The sequence below is a fragment of the Porites lutea genome, chromosome 5 (assembly GCF_958299795.1).
Source record: "Porites lutea chromosome 5, jaPorLute2.1, whole genome shotgun sequence".
Taxonomy (NCBI): Eukaryota; Metazoa; Cnidaria; class Anthozoa; order Scleractinia; family Poritidae; genus Porites; species Porites lutea.
This window is the reverse complement of record NC_133205.1, coordinates 4,545,214-4,564,086: the sequence shown is the minus strand read 5'-3', so window position 1 is coordinate 4,564,086 and position 18,873 is coordinate 4,545,214. Positions and strand designations below refer to the sequence as shown.

Genomic DNA, 18,873 nt, shown 5'->3' with positions numbered 1-18,873 from the left:
AGCAACATACGAGATACGTGTTTACCTACGGTTTCCTAAGGATATATTGCTTTTCCGATTGAATAAATCAAGTAAAGTAAAAAGGTAAAACTTTATTGAATCTCCCAATCAGGGTTTTTCAGACCCAACGTATACATAAGCATGTAATTAATTCATAAGCAATTAATTAATGTAATTAATTCATAAGTTTGAAACGTTGATAAAATATCTAAACGTTAAAATTATAATAATAGATAAAAACATCAGTAGGTAACTCTCCTAGCTGACCAGAAATGATTCAAAAAGGAATTCTCCAAGTTTCTTTTTGAAAGTACGCAGCCAGCTGTCTGCAGCAGTGATCGCACGTGGCAATGAGTTCCAGAGTTTAAGTGCGCTATAATTATATAGAAAAGGTCGTTGACCTGCGGCCGATTGATACTGGAATATTAAGATAGTCCTTATTTCCTTGTGTTGCAATCATGCCAGTACATCTTGTCCCTAAGCGATCACTCAAGTAACTAGGTGCTCGTCCTTTCGCACACTCAAACGCGAGAACGCCTACCGTGTACATCAAATAATAACTCACTGGGAGTCAGCGTAACTACTAAAGAACCGGTGTTATATGGTCAAATTTACGTGTATTTAAGTGCCATTGCCTGAGAAAATCGGGCAGAGGCCACGGATCGAGGTCAACCGATTCCTTTCATCTTTGGGCTGTTTTCAACCTTCATTGAGACAGGATGAATGGCAGTATTCTTAAACTTCATCAGCTTTTAGTTTCCGAGATGAGACCACCCCCCCTAAAAACCAGCTGACAGCAACTGAAAATACGTGTAATTTAGATGCTTACCTTCGGCAACGCGTAAAATTTTTTTTCGAACTGCAAATACCTCCAACTTCAGGATACTATCATTTCGATAGACCTGCTATGATTCTAGGTCATCGACGGCCACTTCCAACCATTTATCAATGTCTCAAAGGCAAAATAATTTGCACATAGAAAAATTTTGAAATATTATTTGCTCGATGAACCACTTTTTCAAAAATCGTTCTCTCGAAAAGGCGGCAGTTTGTGAGGAAATGAAATACTTCTTTGTACTCATTATTACCCTTATTATACATGTAAAAAAACCGAAGTTTGGGACCTGGTAAATTAGAGGCCCTGTCAGCGATAGTTTGAGGTCCACTTTATCACCGATGCCGGTGATATGTCACGTCACGGCCAGTTTGTCACGCACTGTTTGATCGCACATAATTAACATTACTCAAAGAAATGTTAACTCCTCGATTGTTTATGGGTCAGAAAAGTAAAAACGTTGAGCATTTATCTCTATTCATACAAAAAGGAATTAAAAAAATAACAACAACAACAACAATAAACGCATAATGCGGGCGAATTGTGGAACCCGTTTCTAGCACAGTGAATGATGCCGGTATCAAATTGCATAATTCTTGATATTGAACAAAAAGACCGCCATGAACTCGGTACATGTTCCGTCGTATAAAAGCCCTTTACATGTACTTATTCTTATCAGCTACTGAAACGAAGGATAAGTGCCGAGAATAAAAAACTATTTCGCAAAAACATACCCTCTTAACGATGACCAAATTAAGACATGGCAGCCATGGCCGAGATACCTGGAAGAGCAAGGCAAGCCAATTTCCCTCATGGAAACCATGGATAAAGAGGGGGAATCAGAATGAAAAACTAATGATTGGTGTAAAGACTGAATCCACATTTTTTTCGCCGCCGAACACTTGGATAATAAATAAAAAAACTTTTTCCCAGAAAAGCAGGCGCATGAGCAGATCATCGGAGATTTTGACGCACGTAGGTTACGAATTTAATGGTTTTGAGCTAAAACATAAAAATCGATTGGCGGGATAAGCTAGCTAGCTAGGGATGTCCAAGTTCACACCGCTCAATCCCACAGATGGTGATTGGTTTATTCGCAACCAATTAAACCAGCCTTAACAAACCGCGGCGTTTTAACAGGGCTCCAGAGTTTAAAAAACACCTTCCTTGTTGTAATTTTCATGTGAGTTGGATTGACCTAGCTAGCAGGTGAACGTAGGGGTCTACCGGGCAGACTCTGCCACGCTGTTTTGCCTAGTGATTTCGTTATCCACAGTTTTGCCTTCATCTATGTTCAGTAAAAAAAATGGAAAACAGTCGTGCCCGCTTCTAATAACAAGCCATACCTTACCCTCATTTAAGTCAAAAGGTTATAAAAAACGGGTTAGATGGTCTTGGTTAACCATACGCCCCAAATTAGCCTAAATATTCAGTAGAGCGATTTGCGTATGACCTTGAAAATCGTTTCAGTAAGTGTTCGTTCGTTATTTGTTTTATAAGCCAATGGATGAAAAGATCAAAACATGGGCTATTCGTTTTCCCGCCAAAGAAAACCCAATAAAAGGGAAGAAAGCATTGTTTGATTGGCCAATCTTGTTGCAGTATGACATCAAAGCGAAGTATCCCATTGATTTCTAAAAGTTCTCGGGCATAAACCTTTTTTTACCCGAGCGTTCGCTTAACCAACCAAAAGTCACGTGCGTTTGTATCCGTTCGATAAACCAATCAAACCGCTTTATTTCTGTTCCTTTGTTGTTTTCATTTCAAGGTTATACGAAAATCGCTCTACAGAATATTTAGGCTAATTAGGGGCGTATGTAAAGAAATAAATTTACATAAATCTACATAAATGTGTAACGATTTTTAAGGTATCCTTAATACACACTCTTAACTACTATATACGATGTCAAAATGCCGTAATAGTGATCGTAAAAAATTGCGTCACCACTGAACTGACTGAGTCATCTCGGCTTCTCTCATACGACTGTTTTTGTTTCAAGTTAATCTACCCCGATACAGTCGATGTCTTACAACAAATTGCTACATGAACAAGAATTAACTAACTCCTCAATGGCGTTTATGAAGGTAACTTTTCTTTGCTGATTTCCAGTGGTCGTCAAAGAAAGATTTGTACAGATGTTCTTTAGGTCTACGACTTTGAGATTTTTAAGCTTTCTCTCTTTTGTCATCAAGCAAATATTGTGGCCTTCAGAATAAACTGGGTGTTGAAGATCCACTGCAATGTACACTTCCTTCCGTATACTCTCTGCTTCTAAGCGACATTCCCAGCTCCTAAGATCCTCTTCATCGACATTTTCTTCATCATGTAATGTTACTGCAGCGACATGACTGCTTTTCTTTAATGCTGACAGTCGTGAAAAAAAGCTGCTTATTTGCCGTGCAGTTTTCCAGTCCTCTGGCAAAAATACAGGTGAACCATTCGAGTCCTTAGCTTCCTGCATCTCCTTTGCGACTTCTGACGGATTTGCCTTCTGTCCACTAAGGCCCTCATTGAATTTTGCAATCAAAAAACTTTTAACGTTCTCGGAGGTCTTAGTAGCAGTTTTTTGACCTTTTAGTGCCCAACCCTGCAAAGTGGGAGCTTCATTTCCATTGCTTGTACCAAGCGCTCGGGTTGATGTAGTTGGCACGCTCAGCGTCGTCCGGGAAGCTATTTCGGTAACATGCTGCGCCCATTTTCTTCGCACACTGTCGTAAAGTGTTTCGCGTTCCAAAACAAGCTTATGAACTCCAGTGTCCATATGATTTTGTCCTTCGTTTTCGTTTTCAAACGTTACCACGCAGCCTGATGTCTCGCAGAAAAAGACCTGATTTTTGGCTGATCGCTCTTTATAAGTGGGCCTCGTGTTGAAAATGCCTTGGGCCTGGGGAATTGCCCCAAAAGGTTGTAACAACTTCAATCCAGTCTTCCCCTGTGGTTTCATTCCTTCACACGACACCAGTTTTCCGGGACCAACTTGGTATGCACTCCAACTGCGAATTCCCTCTTCTCTAAACTCAAAATTGTTGAGCTTACTAATTCCCTTGATTTTGTTTGTCCCACCAGTTTCATTAGCTAAGTTAACAGCGGCAACAGCTACTCTGCTCCCTCTGACACCTCCATGAGACTCAAGAGCTTCCTTCATTTTTGCAGCAGTTGCCACATCGTGCTTCTCGTTCACATATCGTCTAATGTGGGCTTTCATCGGAGCTATTTTTCTGTCACATATGTCTTTCCCTGCTTGTGGTTCTGAAAAATCGTATCTACGGATACGTATCCCAGTTCTTGAACCAATGCCTGGAAGAGCAAGCAACAAGGCTGCGTTGTGATAGCATGGGCCATTGTCTGAGCGAAGAAACACTTCTGAAATGAATGGCTTTTCTCTCTTAAGAATCTCTAAAAGATTCTCCACGATGGATGCGACAGCAAACCAGTCTTGTTTGCATTCTTCAAATAAATGAGAAAAACACTGCACTGAATAGCTGCCCTCCTCTTTCCTAATTACACAGCTTACGTGCCAGCTCTTACCTCTCTTTCCAAAGAAATCCCTCATTTGTTCTCTGTAGTACAGAGGTAAAAATTTCATGGCCCAGTCCATGACGATAAGGCAGCTACCACCGTCAAGCCCACTCAACACATCTTGTTTGGCAAGATCTTGGTTAACAGCGCGTAGACTATGCGCTTTCCATGTGCATATGGCTTCTTGTGCTTTACCGTGCTCAAACTGAAGCTTTCGTTTAGTTAAAAAATCACCATCTTCGTTGAATGCACCCTCTATTTCAGCGCCAATCTGTTTAATGACAGTTTCAATACCACGACAGGCGTCACAGCGAATGCCGTGAACATGACTACACGTGCCCTTAAATGGAGGATCATTGGGGTCACTCAGTGCATACATTGTACAATGGTCTGCACACCTCTCATCCTTGCTCACATGCAACCTGAAGTCGGCTTTAAGGTATCTCTTTGCATCTGAGAGTTGCTGTTTGGCTTCTTTTTCCCAGTTGGAAGTTACGGCTTTAGCAGCTTTGAGAGTACTGACCATGTCTTCAAGTGAATCAAATGCTTGCAAGCCGTCCGTGGTAATATAGTCGAGACCATGCAATGACTTCTGCATGGAAGCGGAGCAGACTTCTAAAATCCTGAAAAGAGTGCGTTCGTTTGCCGGATCAAATCCAATTTCTCTACACTAAGCTTGATATTGTGCAATAATCCTTGACGGTATTAGGGTTCTTATCACTGCAGGTATTACAGCGTGTCCACCACTGTCTAGTTTCAGTTTTCGGGTGCCGTATGCAACATCTTGTAAGAAGCAAGGTCTTGATATGTAGTCAACGAAATGATCCGTCTTCACATGGTCTAAGCGTGCGCGAAAAATAGGCTTATCATGAATGGGCTGGCCTTCGCCTACGTCAGTGGCATGGCAACGGGCTTGGTCAATCCGCCATTTCGATAGGCCTGGCATCATTTCTTGAAGCTCGGTTTTGCTAAAGTCATTTACAAAAAGGGAAAGAATCTGGCGCTTAGTTTGCCAGTTTTCAGCGTCGTTATGGGCAGATATAAGCGTTTGTACAAGGCCAGTGTCTATTCGTTTTCTTTTCGCTGGTGGTTGCTCACTTACATCTGCAATTTCCGTTTCCTCTCGCAAACAGTTCCACATGTGTTCTTCTTGCCCAGGAACAACAACAGATAATGCTGCTTGAATAACCTCCTTCATTTTGCGCTGGTAATATTTTTGCTGTGTGACTGACACATCATCCCATGAAGTGTTTAGTGTTGATGCAATAGGGCTGTAACGACCTTCAGTAAGCTTTGCAACGGCATTGTTTAGCGTTTCTCTCTTCTCGTGTTGCAATTCTTTTTCATCAATCCACAAGCTTGTTTCTGCCTCTTCCTCCGTTTCAATCACTGAATCCATGGCTGAAATGTCAACTTCACTTTCATATGCTGAAGTAGAGCTGATATTTGGTCGCTCGGGGGACTCATTAGTAAAAGTCATTAACACTGACGGCTCTTGATCCTGAATGACAAGAAGGCTCTCCTAAAATCACGAGAAAATAATAAACAATTATTCGATTCGGTTTTGTGATATATCCGGAATAATCAAGGTCGAGGAAAGTGTCATCAATCAACCGAGCCGAAGGGCGAGGTTGATAACACTTACCGAAACCTTGATTATTTCGGATATCACAAAAACCGAATCTAATTATTGTTTTACCTGTTTTATTATACATTGCTTTGAAGAAACGACAAACATGCAATCGTACAGAAACACACGTCGCTATCTAGTAGGAAATCATGCATTGCGCGCCCAACCTACAGAGTAGCCAGTAATCTGCTGGCATATAACTGAGTAACCTGGCCAATGAAACGACAGAACGCGAGTACAATGTATAATAAAAATAATTATTATACATTGTACTCACAGTGCGCCTTCGCGAGGCTGCTCGTTGGCAATTAACACAAAATTGTTTTCGCCAACTTACTAAGAGTATACAGCTATTTCGAGAAAGGTTGTCGGAAAAAGTGCACGCGACAATCCCGAAAGGCATAGTTGTGGGTGGTTTTGAGTTTACTGTTCTTTAAAGAAATTTTGAAAGAATGGCACGAGAGAGGCCATGGACGTATGTTTGCGAGTGCTAAAGGAAAGCAACAAAAGTAGGTTCGACAGCTACAGCGTCAGGATCAGTGTATTGATAACATTCCATACCTTTCAGGATTGTCGCGTGCACATTTTTTTCCGACAACCTTTCTCGAAATAGCTGTTAACAAGAAAGGATAAAGGGGACAGAGAAGGCATCCCCCATACATACCCTATTCCATAGGTAATTCGTCTCGAGTTATTTTTAGAATCGGGATAAAGTTACCTCGCGCGCTGCGTGGATGTTTCGTGGAGGTTTCGCATGACTGAACGCCGTGCAAAACATGTCGGGCGAAAGGCAATGAAAGCGTAAAGACATCGAGAGCATTCCTGAATATTGACGCGAAATGAGTCGGCGCTCACCTGCGAAAAAGGAATCGCTGGACTCTTTGACAACCTTGAAATCAGTTTAACTCGAAGTTGTCGTAACCTCAGTGCTTTAATAAAATGAGAAATTTCGCCGGTCTATTGAAACCGGTCGTTGGTACAATAAAGCAAGTAGGACGCCAATTGTTATTTTTGTTGAATAATAAAAGACTAATAAAAGAATAAATAGCAAACCAGAAATTGCTCTCTTCAAACTGTAAATTATAAATGATCCTGAGAGAATATTCAGTGTGTTAAGGATTTCTCTGCTGTACTGTTAGCTCTATACAAGAGAGGCAGGGCGATTCTTTCTTAATTTCCGTTTCGCTGGCACAGCTTTAGCAGAAATCTCTCTGCAGTCGTTTTCGTCGACAAAACGAATAGCAATATCGATCTCCTCGTCTTCCGCCATTTTGTTCTGCGTCAATTCGTGAAGGACGCGTGCCTCTGAGCGTGGGTCATCCACGCGGGACACATTCGCGCTATGTGATTGGCTGTTGTCTAATCCCCCTTGAGATCTGTGGTGTTAAAAATAACTCGAGACGAATTACCTATGGAATAGGGTGTGTATGAGGGATGCCTTCTCTGTCCCCTTTATCCCTCTCTTGCTGTTAAGTCTTCATTAATTCAAAACATAGTCCCCGCAAAGCACCCCCGAAAAATTTAGCATCCACGAGAAAAATTTAGTGCCACACGATAACCACTATGCGTTTTATTTATGTGTTTTAGTTATATGTGTCATTCGCTTTTCAAATTTAACTGTTATGTAAAATTGCTAATCAGGGTAGTATGAACTTACCACTACAGTTGTCTCAAGTTGCTTTGCTTGTCGTATCTGGTAGTGTCTTTTTCTGCACTTTGTGCATATAACTAACGAGGCCAAGGCAAAATAAATTAATACATAAATAAATAACGTGTCCTGATTTTGTTTTCTCTCACAAAAAATGCTGGGGTGGAAAAATAAGGAACAATCACTCCTTTCTCACTCTTTACACAGTCGTGATGGAAATAAACTAGGGTTTCTACTCAAGATACCAAAAATATAAGATCCTTTCTGTAGAATCACAGGTCACCCAAGCTCAGTTATGATAACTGTAAGTCACTGATTATGTTCTCCGGCAATAAGTGTTTTATCAATGCATGTACTAATGTTTTCTCATACCTGCTCCAAGTGCATGGAACTGAATGGTTTTCCAAGAAATATATGCTTCTCGACATTTCCAGGTTGACGCGTCGAGCATTATTCTGCTTCGTGCGCTTTCCCAGATGATCAGGATGAAAACATGTCAATCGCTTTCTACCCGGCCATCCATAGGTCAAGAGAAATCTATGCCGTGGGCAAACAGTCAGTTCGTCTACCTGTTTTTGGCTGGGCGCGATAAAACCGCCACGGTTAAAAAGGACTTCAGCTTCGCCAATTTGCGTATTTCCACTTTGCGTTTTTCCACTTACACCGAGTGCGGACAGATGGTCAAATATATTATTCGCACACGACTTTACTGGAACGATAGTAATATCCTCTTTTCCCGGTGAAGGTCCACAATGTGAATCTTCGGAAAAAAAGGAACAACTCATTTTGAAGATGCTATCGTTTTTTAACATCGACAGAAAGTGATGAATATTTTCCGTGGCGTGTGTGAAAATTTTGTAATTAGGATGACAGACAGGTGAAATCCAAAAAAGTAAAGAAAACTTATTCAAGTTTCTCTAAAAGAGAGCCCCATAAAAATTAATATATCAAAGTTTTTGTCAGTTGAATTCAGCCGTCATTCTAATAGCCAAGTTTATATCGAAAATTCCCCGAAAGACGTTTTCTACTTCTAATTTTTTTTTCCCGAAGAATCTGCGGACTGTAAAACTGGCGTTGTGCCATCGCGCAAATGTAAACAAAACGGAAACAGTTTTCAAAGAAAGAATGCTGATGTTTGACGGATAGCCTAATTTCATAAACTTTCTTTTTTAATAAGAAGCTGAATTTTGTATTTTGTAATGTACCGAATTTTTCAGTAAGATTTATTTAAGTCTCGGTCAATTTAGAATGCGTGACAAACTTTCCGTGACATGACCTTTCGCCCGATATTGGCGATAAAATGGACTTTTAAGGCCCAGTTCATACGTCGTGCTTCTGCCGTGCCGAACTTAATTCTTGAATTAAGTTCGACACAAGCACGGCAGAAGCACGACGTCTGAATCAAAGTTTTTAATTTAGTGCGGCAGAACAATTAAGTTCGACAAGGTCTGCCGTGCTACACGACTCTGGCACGGCAGCGATTCAGACGTCGTGCTTATGCCGTGTCGAACTAAATGCATAAATTTCAGAAATGTATTTTTCGCGGGAATTGTTATCTTGCGAGTCCCGCGAGTAGCTTCGAGGAAAAATGTCCTTCAATGAGCATGCGCATTGATTCTGTTTATTACCCCAGAACTCCTCTGCGCATGACGGCCAGGAATCAGAAGCGTAAGCACTGGGCCGGGGTCGAGAATGGTTTAAAACAAACATGGCGGCTTTCCGTGCAAGTTTGCATGCTCCTTCCTCCTTGGTTGGCAGTGCTGCAGAGTCCGATAATTCATCAGAAGACGAACTACCTTTTGACGAAAATATTCCACTAGCTGGCTATAAAGAACAAGATGAAGAGGAAGACGAGGAAGCGATCGGCGATGTTGAGTCAGTGTCATCGAAATCGTGTTGTATACGACCAAGGATAAAATTAAAGGTGGCTTTTGATACACGAAACGTTTTCTTGAACCTCTGATCAGTGTATGTGTTCCATACTTCTTCGAACCATCCCTTGTTACGGGGAAGCCGTCGACATGATCGATCAGCAGTGGTTTTCTCGGAACAAAGAAGAAGAGCAGAAAGAAAGAAAACTTCTAATAATAACATTCGCCTGACGGTCAAAAGGAAAAGGATTTTCTGCTGCATTTCTTTTCTTCTCCTCCTCGAGTTTTGTAAGAGTTTTAAAAGTAGCAATTTACGCTGGAGGTTACGGTGCGGCGCCATTTTCGTTACCGCTTACCGCTGTACTGACTACTGTGCGAACCCTGAATTAAGTTCGACTCTGGCACGACGTCTGAATTGAAGTCGTGCTTATGCCGTGCTTCTGTCGAACCCAATATTAATTAGGTTCGGCACGGCAGAAGCACGACGTATGAACTGGGCCTAACTCTCGTTAACAACGTTTGTAATTTACCAGGTCCCAAACTTCCGTTTTTTACATGTATAGTAGGGGTAATAATGAGTACAAAGAAGTATTTCATTTCCTCATAAACTGCCGCCTTTGTGAGAAAACGATTTTTGAAAAAGTGGTTCATCAAGCAATCAATATTTCAAAATTTTTTTATGTGCAAATTATTTTGCCTTTGAGACATTGATAAATGGTTGGAAGAGGCCGTTGATGACCTAGAATCATAGCAGGTCTATCGAAATGATAGTATCCTGAAGTTGGAGGTATTTGCAGCTCGAGAAAAAATTTTACGCGTTGCCGTAGTTAAGCATCTAAATTACACGTATTTTCAGTTGCTGTCGGCTGGTTTTTAGGGGGGGGTGGTCTGATCTCGGAAACTAAAAGCTGATGAAGTTTAAGAATACTGCCATTCATCCTGTCTCAATGAAGGTTGAAAACAGCCGAAAGATGAAAAGAATCGGTTGACCTCGATCCGTGGCCTCTGCCCGGTTTTCTCAGACAATGGCACTTAACAATTGTTCCTCGAGCCCGAATGGCCTCAGAGGCCATGAGGGCGAGAGGAATAATTGTTTTAGTAAAATCCTACTAGTTGGTCAAAAATATCGAGAATAAAAAAAATTTAGCCACTTAAAGCTAGACTTTAATCCTTTTTTGCCGCCAAAAAGCCGGCACTTTTCGCTACTAGTGGGCTATAACATATAACCTAGTAGTAGCTCAACCAATCAGAATGCAGCATTGATAATAGACCACTAGTTGGATTTTACTAATACTGGTTATTCTACTTGACTAGCAGCGAAATTCTGGAAATTAAGCAGCTTTGAGATATTTTTAGATGAGCTAGACCATACTGGAAAACAAATCAACTGATATATGCGGTTGAATACTAAATACGAGAAAATTATCATTTGCGAAAATCAGCGGGAAGAGAAATGAGAGAAAGTATAAAAAATACGGTCTAGGCCGAAGGTCGAACTTTTAATGAGACGAACCAAACTTACTGGGTTAAGTTTATGAAATGTTCGACGTCTGGCTCGGTTAATTTTGGATCGTCCAACACGTTCATCCATCTGCTTTAGACGGAAAGAACGTCTGAAGAGATTATTTCCCGGAAAAACGTCGATCTTCAAATGCGACGAACTAAACTCATAAATTAAAAAATTTGTATAATAATTAATGTATATTTAGCCTCGTTCGGGAGAAAATTTATTACTGATCTGATTCAGTCAACTGATTGGTTCAACGCGCCCTAAGTTCGGGGTCTGACCTAACAGACGATCTTAACTTAATTTAGGTCGACCCAAATTAGAGTTGGTTCGTCTCATGAAAAGTTCGACGTTTGGCCTAGGCCTAAGAACGAGTAAATAAGAAGAAGCTAAAAAGGATCGAGGATAAATGCGGATATATATGAAAACTTCTTTAAAGTCAAACTTTGCTACTTTCTTCAGTGGCACTCGTTTACAAATGAAATAAGTGTCCTCAGTCCTATGACTCCATATTCGTGATTCGAAGGCAGAGATAGGTTAGAGACCTTCATTTGTTGTTCCAACTACAGTTCGCCCATTTACCTGATGCCTTCGTTTACAGCGTATAAGGATCAGGGCAACAAGTAAGATTACAGCGACGGCACCAAATACTCCTGTCAAGATAGCAAGTATCAACACTAGAGTATCTAAAGTGGAAGAAAAAAGCATTTACCAAATTTATTAGTTCCTCCAGCGGGACATCTGTGGGCCTATTAGAGGTGAAGAACTCAATGGGAAAAACAGGAAACCACTCCGAGTAGCAATCCATTCCTCTTACAAAACATGAAAGGAAGACTACACTCGGAGGTAGAAGCGGAATCATTTGACGAGTTGATATTCATGATTCCTGTCTTTTTTGCCTCAATGACTCATGATTCGTACAACAATTTTCTTCTATATTCATGATTCACGAAGACTTTTAATCACCTATTAACTATAGTGATTTTCTCAGGGGCAACTTAGTCTCGTTTTGTAGTGTTTCTTTGGTGTTCAAACTTCTGTTTCATCCTGACTCGATATCATCATTCGTTTTGTCCATGTATGGAATTTTTTTGTAACTGCATTAAGCACCACATTACTGTAGAAACAAGCGGACTATCAGCCCCGAATGCATGCGTTATACAGGGAGCTCCACCCGAAAAATGTTTGAAAATGGGACCCTCGGATAGCCTGAAATTCATCCGATTGCTTCGAGTCGTTTTCTCCTCTCAACAACGTCTGAATCGACCGGCCGTTAATGCCGTCCAGTGACGTCACCCACTACCCGAAAAGCGGGTAGTGATTTTGATTGGTTGATCGTCTAAACATTTGCATAATTATGTATAATTCTGAAAAATTTTAGCGGGATTGTCACTTGATATTCAGCGGATCGCATCCCTGGCATTCTTTCGTTTAGTTGAAACATTTCGATAAGCTTAATCTTTATCTTAAACAGCAAAATTGCCCTTGTCTTCGAAACTGAAATGCTACATTTAACTGCGAATGAAGGATCATTGCGGAGAGTCGGTAGGTTTTTCATTTAGAGCTGCTTTGTGGTCATCGGCGGCAGGTGATTTTGTTTACGCGAAGTTTTCTGAGATCAATGTTATAATTCGCCCTTCTTGCTATTTTTACCCTCAAGTATAATGAGTCTGTTAGCTTTTCTTTCTTGTCTCCTTGTTTTTTTTCTTCGTTAAGAACCAAATAGCTTCTTTTCAAGTAAAGCAAATCATTGTGTTTTTGAACTAAGTGTTCCGTGTGTGTGTTTATTTCATTGCGTGATTGCGACCGAGTTTGATTATAGAATTGAGTACAACTGGTTCAGAGTTGTATACTGTATGCAGTTGATAGTTTGAACGTTAAACATGAATTACGATCGAAAGAAATAAAGCAGTTATGTATCATGCAGACATTTCCAAACGATATTTCTCTGTTTGCCACTTGAAAATCGTGTTTTACTTTTTGCATGAATTAAAGCAAAGGTCAAGGAGTAGTGACGTCACTGGACGGCATTAACGGCCGGTCGATTCAGACGTTACTGAGGGAGTAATAACGACTCGAAGAAATCGGATGAAATTCAGGCTAACCCTCGGAAACGTCATACCTTGCATTCACAGGATCAAACGCAATTAATTCATACGTGTATTTTGTTGCGCTTTTCTCAGAGTCTCGTTAATCATGATTCCCGAGCCGAAGTACAAAGATTCATGATTCCCACGTTTTTAAAACAAAAATTCGTGATTCTTACATGTTTTGTTGCTATGATTCATGATTCATGATTCCCCTTCTACCCCCGAGACTACACCACCAGTCTACCTCGTTCCACGCTCCTTTCTCTAAGGAGAAAAGCGGGTAACGTCTTGGGGAAAAGGTTGATCTTAGGTCCTCCTGAACTACTGAATCCGAAATTTGTAACGATAACTACAGCTGTTTAGAACTCTGAGTATGATAATATTCACCTTTATTGTCATCAGACATTGCCTCGGCTGTGGCTAGCTTGGAGCTTTGTGTGGTTGGTTCTTCTAAAGCTAAAAACTGTTCTGGTAGAAACTCGTTCCACAGCGCCATCTTTTCTGGACGTATTTTGGACCTAACTGTTAAGTTCGCGCCCAGGCCAGCATACTCTTCTCGCTCAGCTTTGTACTGGGGCCACGTGATCTCCAAGGGTGTCGGAGAGTTGGGGTTTCTGAAAACAGAGTAAGCAATGAGGTATGCCTGTATGTTAACCACACACGCGAAAGAAACATCGTTGTGGTTCTGGGGCCATTTTTTTAAAAGTCCCGATAATTAAAGGGCTCGTAATGTAGTGGTTGTTTGTATTCAAAATGGAGATTTCAAATTTCTTTTGTAGATAATATGATTACTTATCAGTTAATAAAATAAAGGAGTGGTTTGTTAGCTAGGATCCGCGCTTGTGTCCTTAAGATTCTGACTTTATTTTGATAATTGGAATATTTGGTTTCGGGCCCGAAAACCAGGGTCTTTCTAGGAACGGACATCTGCCAATCGAAGTTTTCAAAAAAAAATCATGGCAAATGAAAAAAACATCTTTCGACGTAATGATTTGCTAGACATTATTAACATTATGTCTCATGGCTTTATAGTTAAAACATCTCAGTAAACATAAATAAATAAATAAGTAAATAAATAAACAAATAATAAAGGCATTCGAGAAGCCGACTCACTTACTCTGCATCAAACATTGACACAGGACTTCCACACTAATATGACCAAGCCAAAGGTATGAAAAACCTAGTGTAATATCGATCTGAGCAAGGGATGCTAGAACCAGTAATATATTCCTACTAACCCGGTCTTGGCAAAATTACTCCACAGCGTCATGAACTTCTTGCTGAATATAATTTCCGTCTCAGTTGTGAGATTCTTCTGAGACAGTAGCGGAAAGCCAAATGTGTAAAAAATATCTGCTCCATGAAATATTCCATACCAGTCTGGTATTGGAACACCGAAGTTAATCTTGGGTGCTATTTCTAGTTGGTAAAAGTACGTTGGAAGTTGCTTCTTCACCAGTAAATCTGCAGACTCTACGGCGGGAGCCTTAAAGTACGAGTCTGTTAACAGATGAATGAACTGCTTGCGTAGCACAATGGGATCGCTGGCGTTGGACCAGTCTGTGTATTCATAAATAAGCAAGTCTTCGCTTTTCTTGGTCTGGGGTCGGGTCCAAACTCTATTCTTTATCTGCTCCTTAAATACCTCCCTTGAAATGCCGTTTAAAACGTTTAGAGCCTTCACGAAACCTTTAATGGAATAAAACGAGTATTGATAATAGCCACCTATAAGCAGAAGATCGAGAAAAGATGCTAATAGCTTTGAAAAAGAAGAAACTTAACTAAAGTACTAGGGGCACGCCTGAAAGGAAATAAGTCGTTAGATGGTGGTTAAAAAATAGGTCGGTTAGCTTACTTAGTAAAGTTAACCCCATTAACTGAAAAGTCGAGTAAATATAGAGTAACTTAATAATGTGTTCTCACGGAGGCTTTTGTGATCGAGCGGTGAACACACCGATCAAACTCCGGATCTGGAGGTCCGGGGTTCAAGCTTCGCCCGTCAGGCTTAGACAAGTAACTTAACTCCACTTTGTCTCTTCAGCATAACTCTACGATGGACAGGTAACTCTGCGATGGACTAGTATCCCATCCAGGGGGGATAAGCAATACTCCCACGCATGATTCATGCTAAGGAAACCGAGATAAACTCCGGCCGTCGGGCCCTTGTCTCGTGTGTACCTTCATGTGTGTACCTTTTTTTTTTATTTATCGAGTAACACTAAACTGAGTTCAAGTGTACTTATAAAACACCGAACCCTTGCACAACTGGTTCTTGGTATTTGCTGTAATTGCTTATTCAGGTCAGTTGGTTCTACTTAGACTTTTCTACTTTTCTACTTTTTCTACTCTTTTCTATTGAGACTTTTCTACTTACAGATCTTCAAGGAAATTGTACTCTTACCTGGGATAGGCGCGAGAAAAATACTACCATCTTCCCGTGTTACTCCAACCATAACATTACGGGCGCTGAAGTTTCCAGCTTTTAAGAGCTTTAAAGGAGAATCTAGTATTAAATGAATTACGAGTGGTCAGAAAATCATAATTAGCGGTGTAAGTGTATGACTTTATCGGGCTGGATGGTCTTGTAAGACTTGTAAGGCGGTCTGACATGCGGGAATGGGAGCCCTAATCAATGGGAGCATAACGATCAATAATAAAATGTATAAATAGTTCGTAATGACACGATTTTCATATAAACGAGGTTGTGGAATAAGGAAATATTCGTCATAATAAGGAATAATCGAAGAGTTCCCCTGTCTTGAAACTAGGTTCAATTATGTCTGTCAGCAAGAGAGAATGAGCTACTCTTGCTGTCAGATATTATTCGACCTTGGATCAGTCTCTCTTTTACGGAGGGGATTTCATTCCCGCCCCACTAATGTAAGGTAGTCCGAACTCGGGAATCAGGGGAATTTTTTGCTTGAAAAATCAGGAATCCTTGGCTTTGGAATCCGGAATCCAGCTAAAGGAATTCAGGATCCCGGCAACAAGTGGAATATATAAGAAACCCAGTACCTGGAATCCGGAATCCAAGCTTGGAATCCAGAATCAAAGACTCTTTGATTGCCTCACACGGGGCGTACATTCATTTCCGTACCTGGTAAAAAGTATCCATCCACAACTGGACAAAATGTCAATACATGCTCCTTTGGATATATCTGACTTTGAGCATCAGTAATTTCTTGAAATGTTTTTTTTTTCGCACATTGTTTAAGTGAGGATTCGTCGCATCCCAGTAGTTTGGCAAAGTGCCTAAAAAATCGTAAATTAGTAAGATTCATCGTCAGGTTTTTATAATGAAACGAGTAAAAATTGAAAATAACAATTTCTGACCAATCTTTTATTCCCATACTCGGTTTTGCAAACGCGCGAAACGCAAGTGTAAGACTTTCGTGCGATGCGCGCAAGCCTTGCTCCAGATCCTTCGTTATAGCTGCTAGCAAAGATACGGACGGTTTTTCTGTCACATGTGTTAAAATTCTTATACTGTACCTGGCTACTGAGTCTGCCTCATTTCTTTCCTGAACAGCCCAAAGAACTGCTGCTGTACCACTCTGCATAATAGCGTTCTGGAACAAACCACGCGCCAGCGGAGACAACATCAACAATCCAACGCTTGCTCCACCTGCCGACTCACCAAATATGGTCACTTTGTCCGGGTCGCCGCCAAAACTAATTTGCAAATGTTGATAACTTTAGTCAAACAATAACTTTATATGATAGGAAATTGCGATCTATGATGCATTCTTTTTTGTTCTTTGTGTATATGTTTTTCTTTTGCCATAGCAATATTCAATGTATGCAAGGGTGGCTGTGTTGGAAATGTCTTCGGCCTACAGCCTGCGTCTTCCTCATCTTTTCCTCGCCTTCCCTTTTCACGCGTTCTTCGACGTCCGCTTAGTATTTACTTGAAAAACGAGGAAACGTAGGCTAGAGAAATGTGTTGAGGACAAAATAATATGCATTCGTTTTCTGAGAGTTTGCATGACTATTGAGGCTAATCAGGTTTAATTAAACTGATATTAGCATTCCTTTTTCTCCAAGTCCAGACCACTCAAGCTGACAATAGCCTCCCTTCCGGGGGAGGTAGTAATCTTGAACAAAGGACAATTGGATGGAGATGTGCCGCCAAAACTTTCAAAACCCTGACCCTTTTTAAGACAACCTTCTGTGTTTAAGAGAACCCCATATCATGGCCAGATTTATTTTGTTCCTCAAACAATATTTAGTATTTCTTTTTAAATCAACATCATTAAATCGTTGGTAAATAGACTAACCCTACCTCGCGGTTTAGCAGCATGTAGGCTAACCCGTAAGGGCCAAAAAAAAGAGTGCACCTCCCCTCCTCCCTCCTCCACTTTCCCTCACCCAGCCCGCTTTTCTTCACGAAGAAAGGTTCTTCGGCCATATAAATTTAAGATTTCTCAAAAAGAACCTACCGAGCCAAGTTATCGTGACCTCGAGCTTGGTCAATAACGAATAGGCACAGCATAAAATAGAACCAAAACAAAATCGTACTTCCATTGTAGCTTTGCATTTTTTCTCTCTTGGACTAATGATCACTTCAAGGTCTCATTTTCTCACCATCAGCAAAGGTCATAGTTAGAGCCCTATTAAGATCCGATATCACGCACTCTCGCGTGACTTTTTAGTGGAGTTGCCTCTGCCCTTTATTAACCTTTTACATACCTCGCGATGTTTTTGTTGACCCATTTCATGGCCTCAACTTGATCCATCATGCCATAGTTTCCTCTTAGACCACTGCTTCTCGAGCTTAGGAAACCAAGAGCTGCCAAGCGATACGCTGCTACTATAACAATTACGTTTCCTTCGGTTGCCAACACAGCACCATTGAATGACAAAGTGTCACCTGAAAGAAAAGCTCCGCCATGAATCCAAAGCATCACCGCAAGGCGAGAACCGCTTGTTGCGTTCTCGGGAATGTAAACACTGAGCATAAGACAGTGTTCTTCGTTGAAGAGAGGGCGTTGGTACTCCGTCCCTTGAAGCACATGCTGAGGACAGACACTGCGTGTCGCATTAGCGTGCAGAGTTGACGTCCATTTATTTGGTGGAACGGGATCCTCGAAACGCTTCGCCTGGGCGAAAGGGATTCCCAAATAGCTTTTAACAGTCTTGTTTGTCGGTAGTTGGGTTACGGTCCCGCTGACAGGGCCATAAGTTGTCGTAACAGTAGGGGCAGTTATGGAATAAGACCGAGAAACAAGGAACGTTATGAGGAATAACACTGCAGTGAGAGAATTCATGGCTTCTGAGCGTACTTAGTGAGAAGTGACCCAGACCCAGCACCAGCCCAAGTCCCGTCTGCTAATGTAATTGTTATGTAACAGGGTGTATTTATTATAGGGATGACGTAAGTAGCCAGCCTCTTATTTCCGGTCATCGACTCCCGACAACTCGAACCTTGAAGGGAAATCGAAAAAGGTTCGAGTTATTAGGAGCTAGAAGCAATTAGCCGAAATTGAGAGAAAAATTAGTTTTTACTGTACAGTTAACATTTTAATCACATTTAATTGTAAAAATCTTGGGTGAAAATTGAAAAATACTTCTAGATTATAAATCAAAACGTAACGTAATAAAGCAGCCTAAGTAGAACATGCGTTTTACTGTTTTGAGAAGTAAAGCTGTTTCACGTTACATTTGTAATAAACGTCAGCCTTCGCTTGTAATTAGAGAAGGCTTGATACAAAAAAGGAGACTCGACGAGAAAGCTCTCACATACTGGCTAGCAAGCCAAGTCCAGAAAGGGTC

At 40.9% G+C, this 18,873-nt stretch overlaps 1 protein-coding gene across 1 annotated transcript; it reads right to left on the bottom strand.

The window, feature by feature from the left end:
* Positions 1-5,025: 5,025 nt before the first annotated feature.
* Positions 5,026-18,404, bottom strand: LOC140936882 (acetylcholinesterase-like). The gene is made up of 10 exons (XM_073386387.1): positions 17,791-18,404; positions 16,594-16,773; positions 16,199-16,353; positions 15,503-15,604; positions 14,340-14,790; positions 13,489-13,715; positions 11,594-11,697; positions 9,262-9,457; positions 7,643-7,713; positions 5,026-5,877 (listed from the first exon to the last, which is right to left on the bottom strand). The coding sequence occupies exons 1-10, from the start codon at positions 18,366-18,368 to the stop codon at positions 5,026-5,028; spliced, it is 2,916 nt and encodes a 971-aa protein (XP_073242488.1). The 5' UTR covers positions 18,369-18,404.
* Between the last annotated feature and the right edge of the window lie 469 nt (positions 18,405-18,873).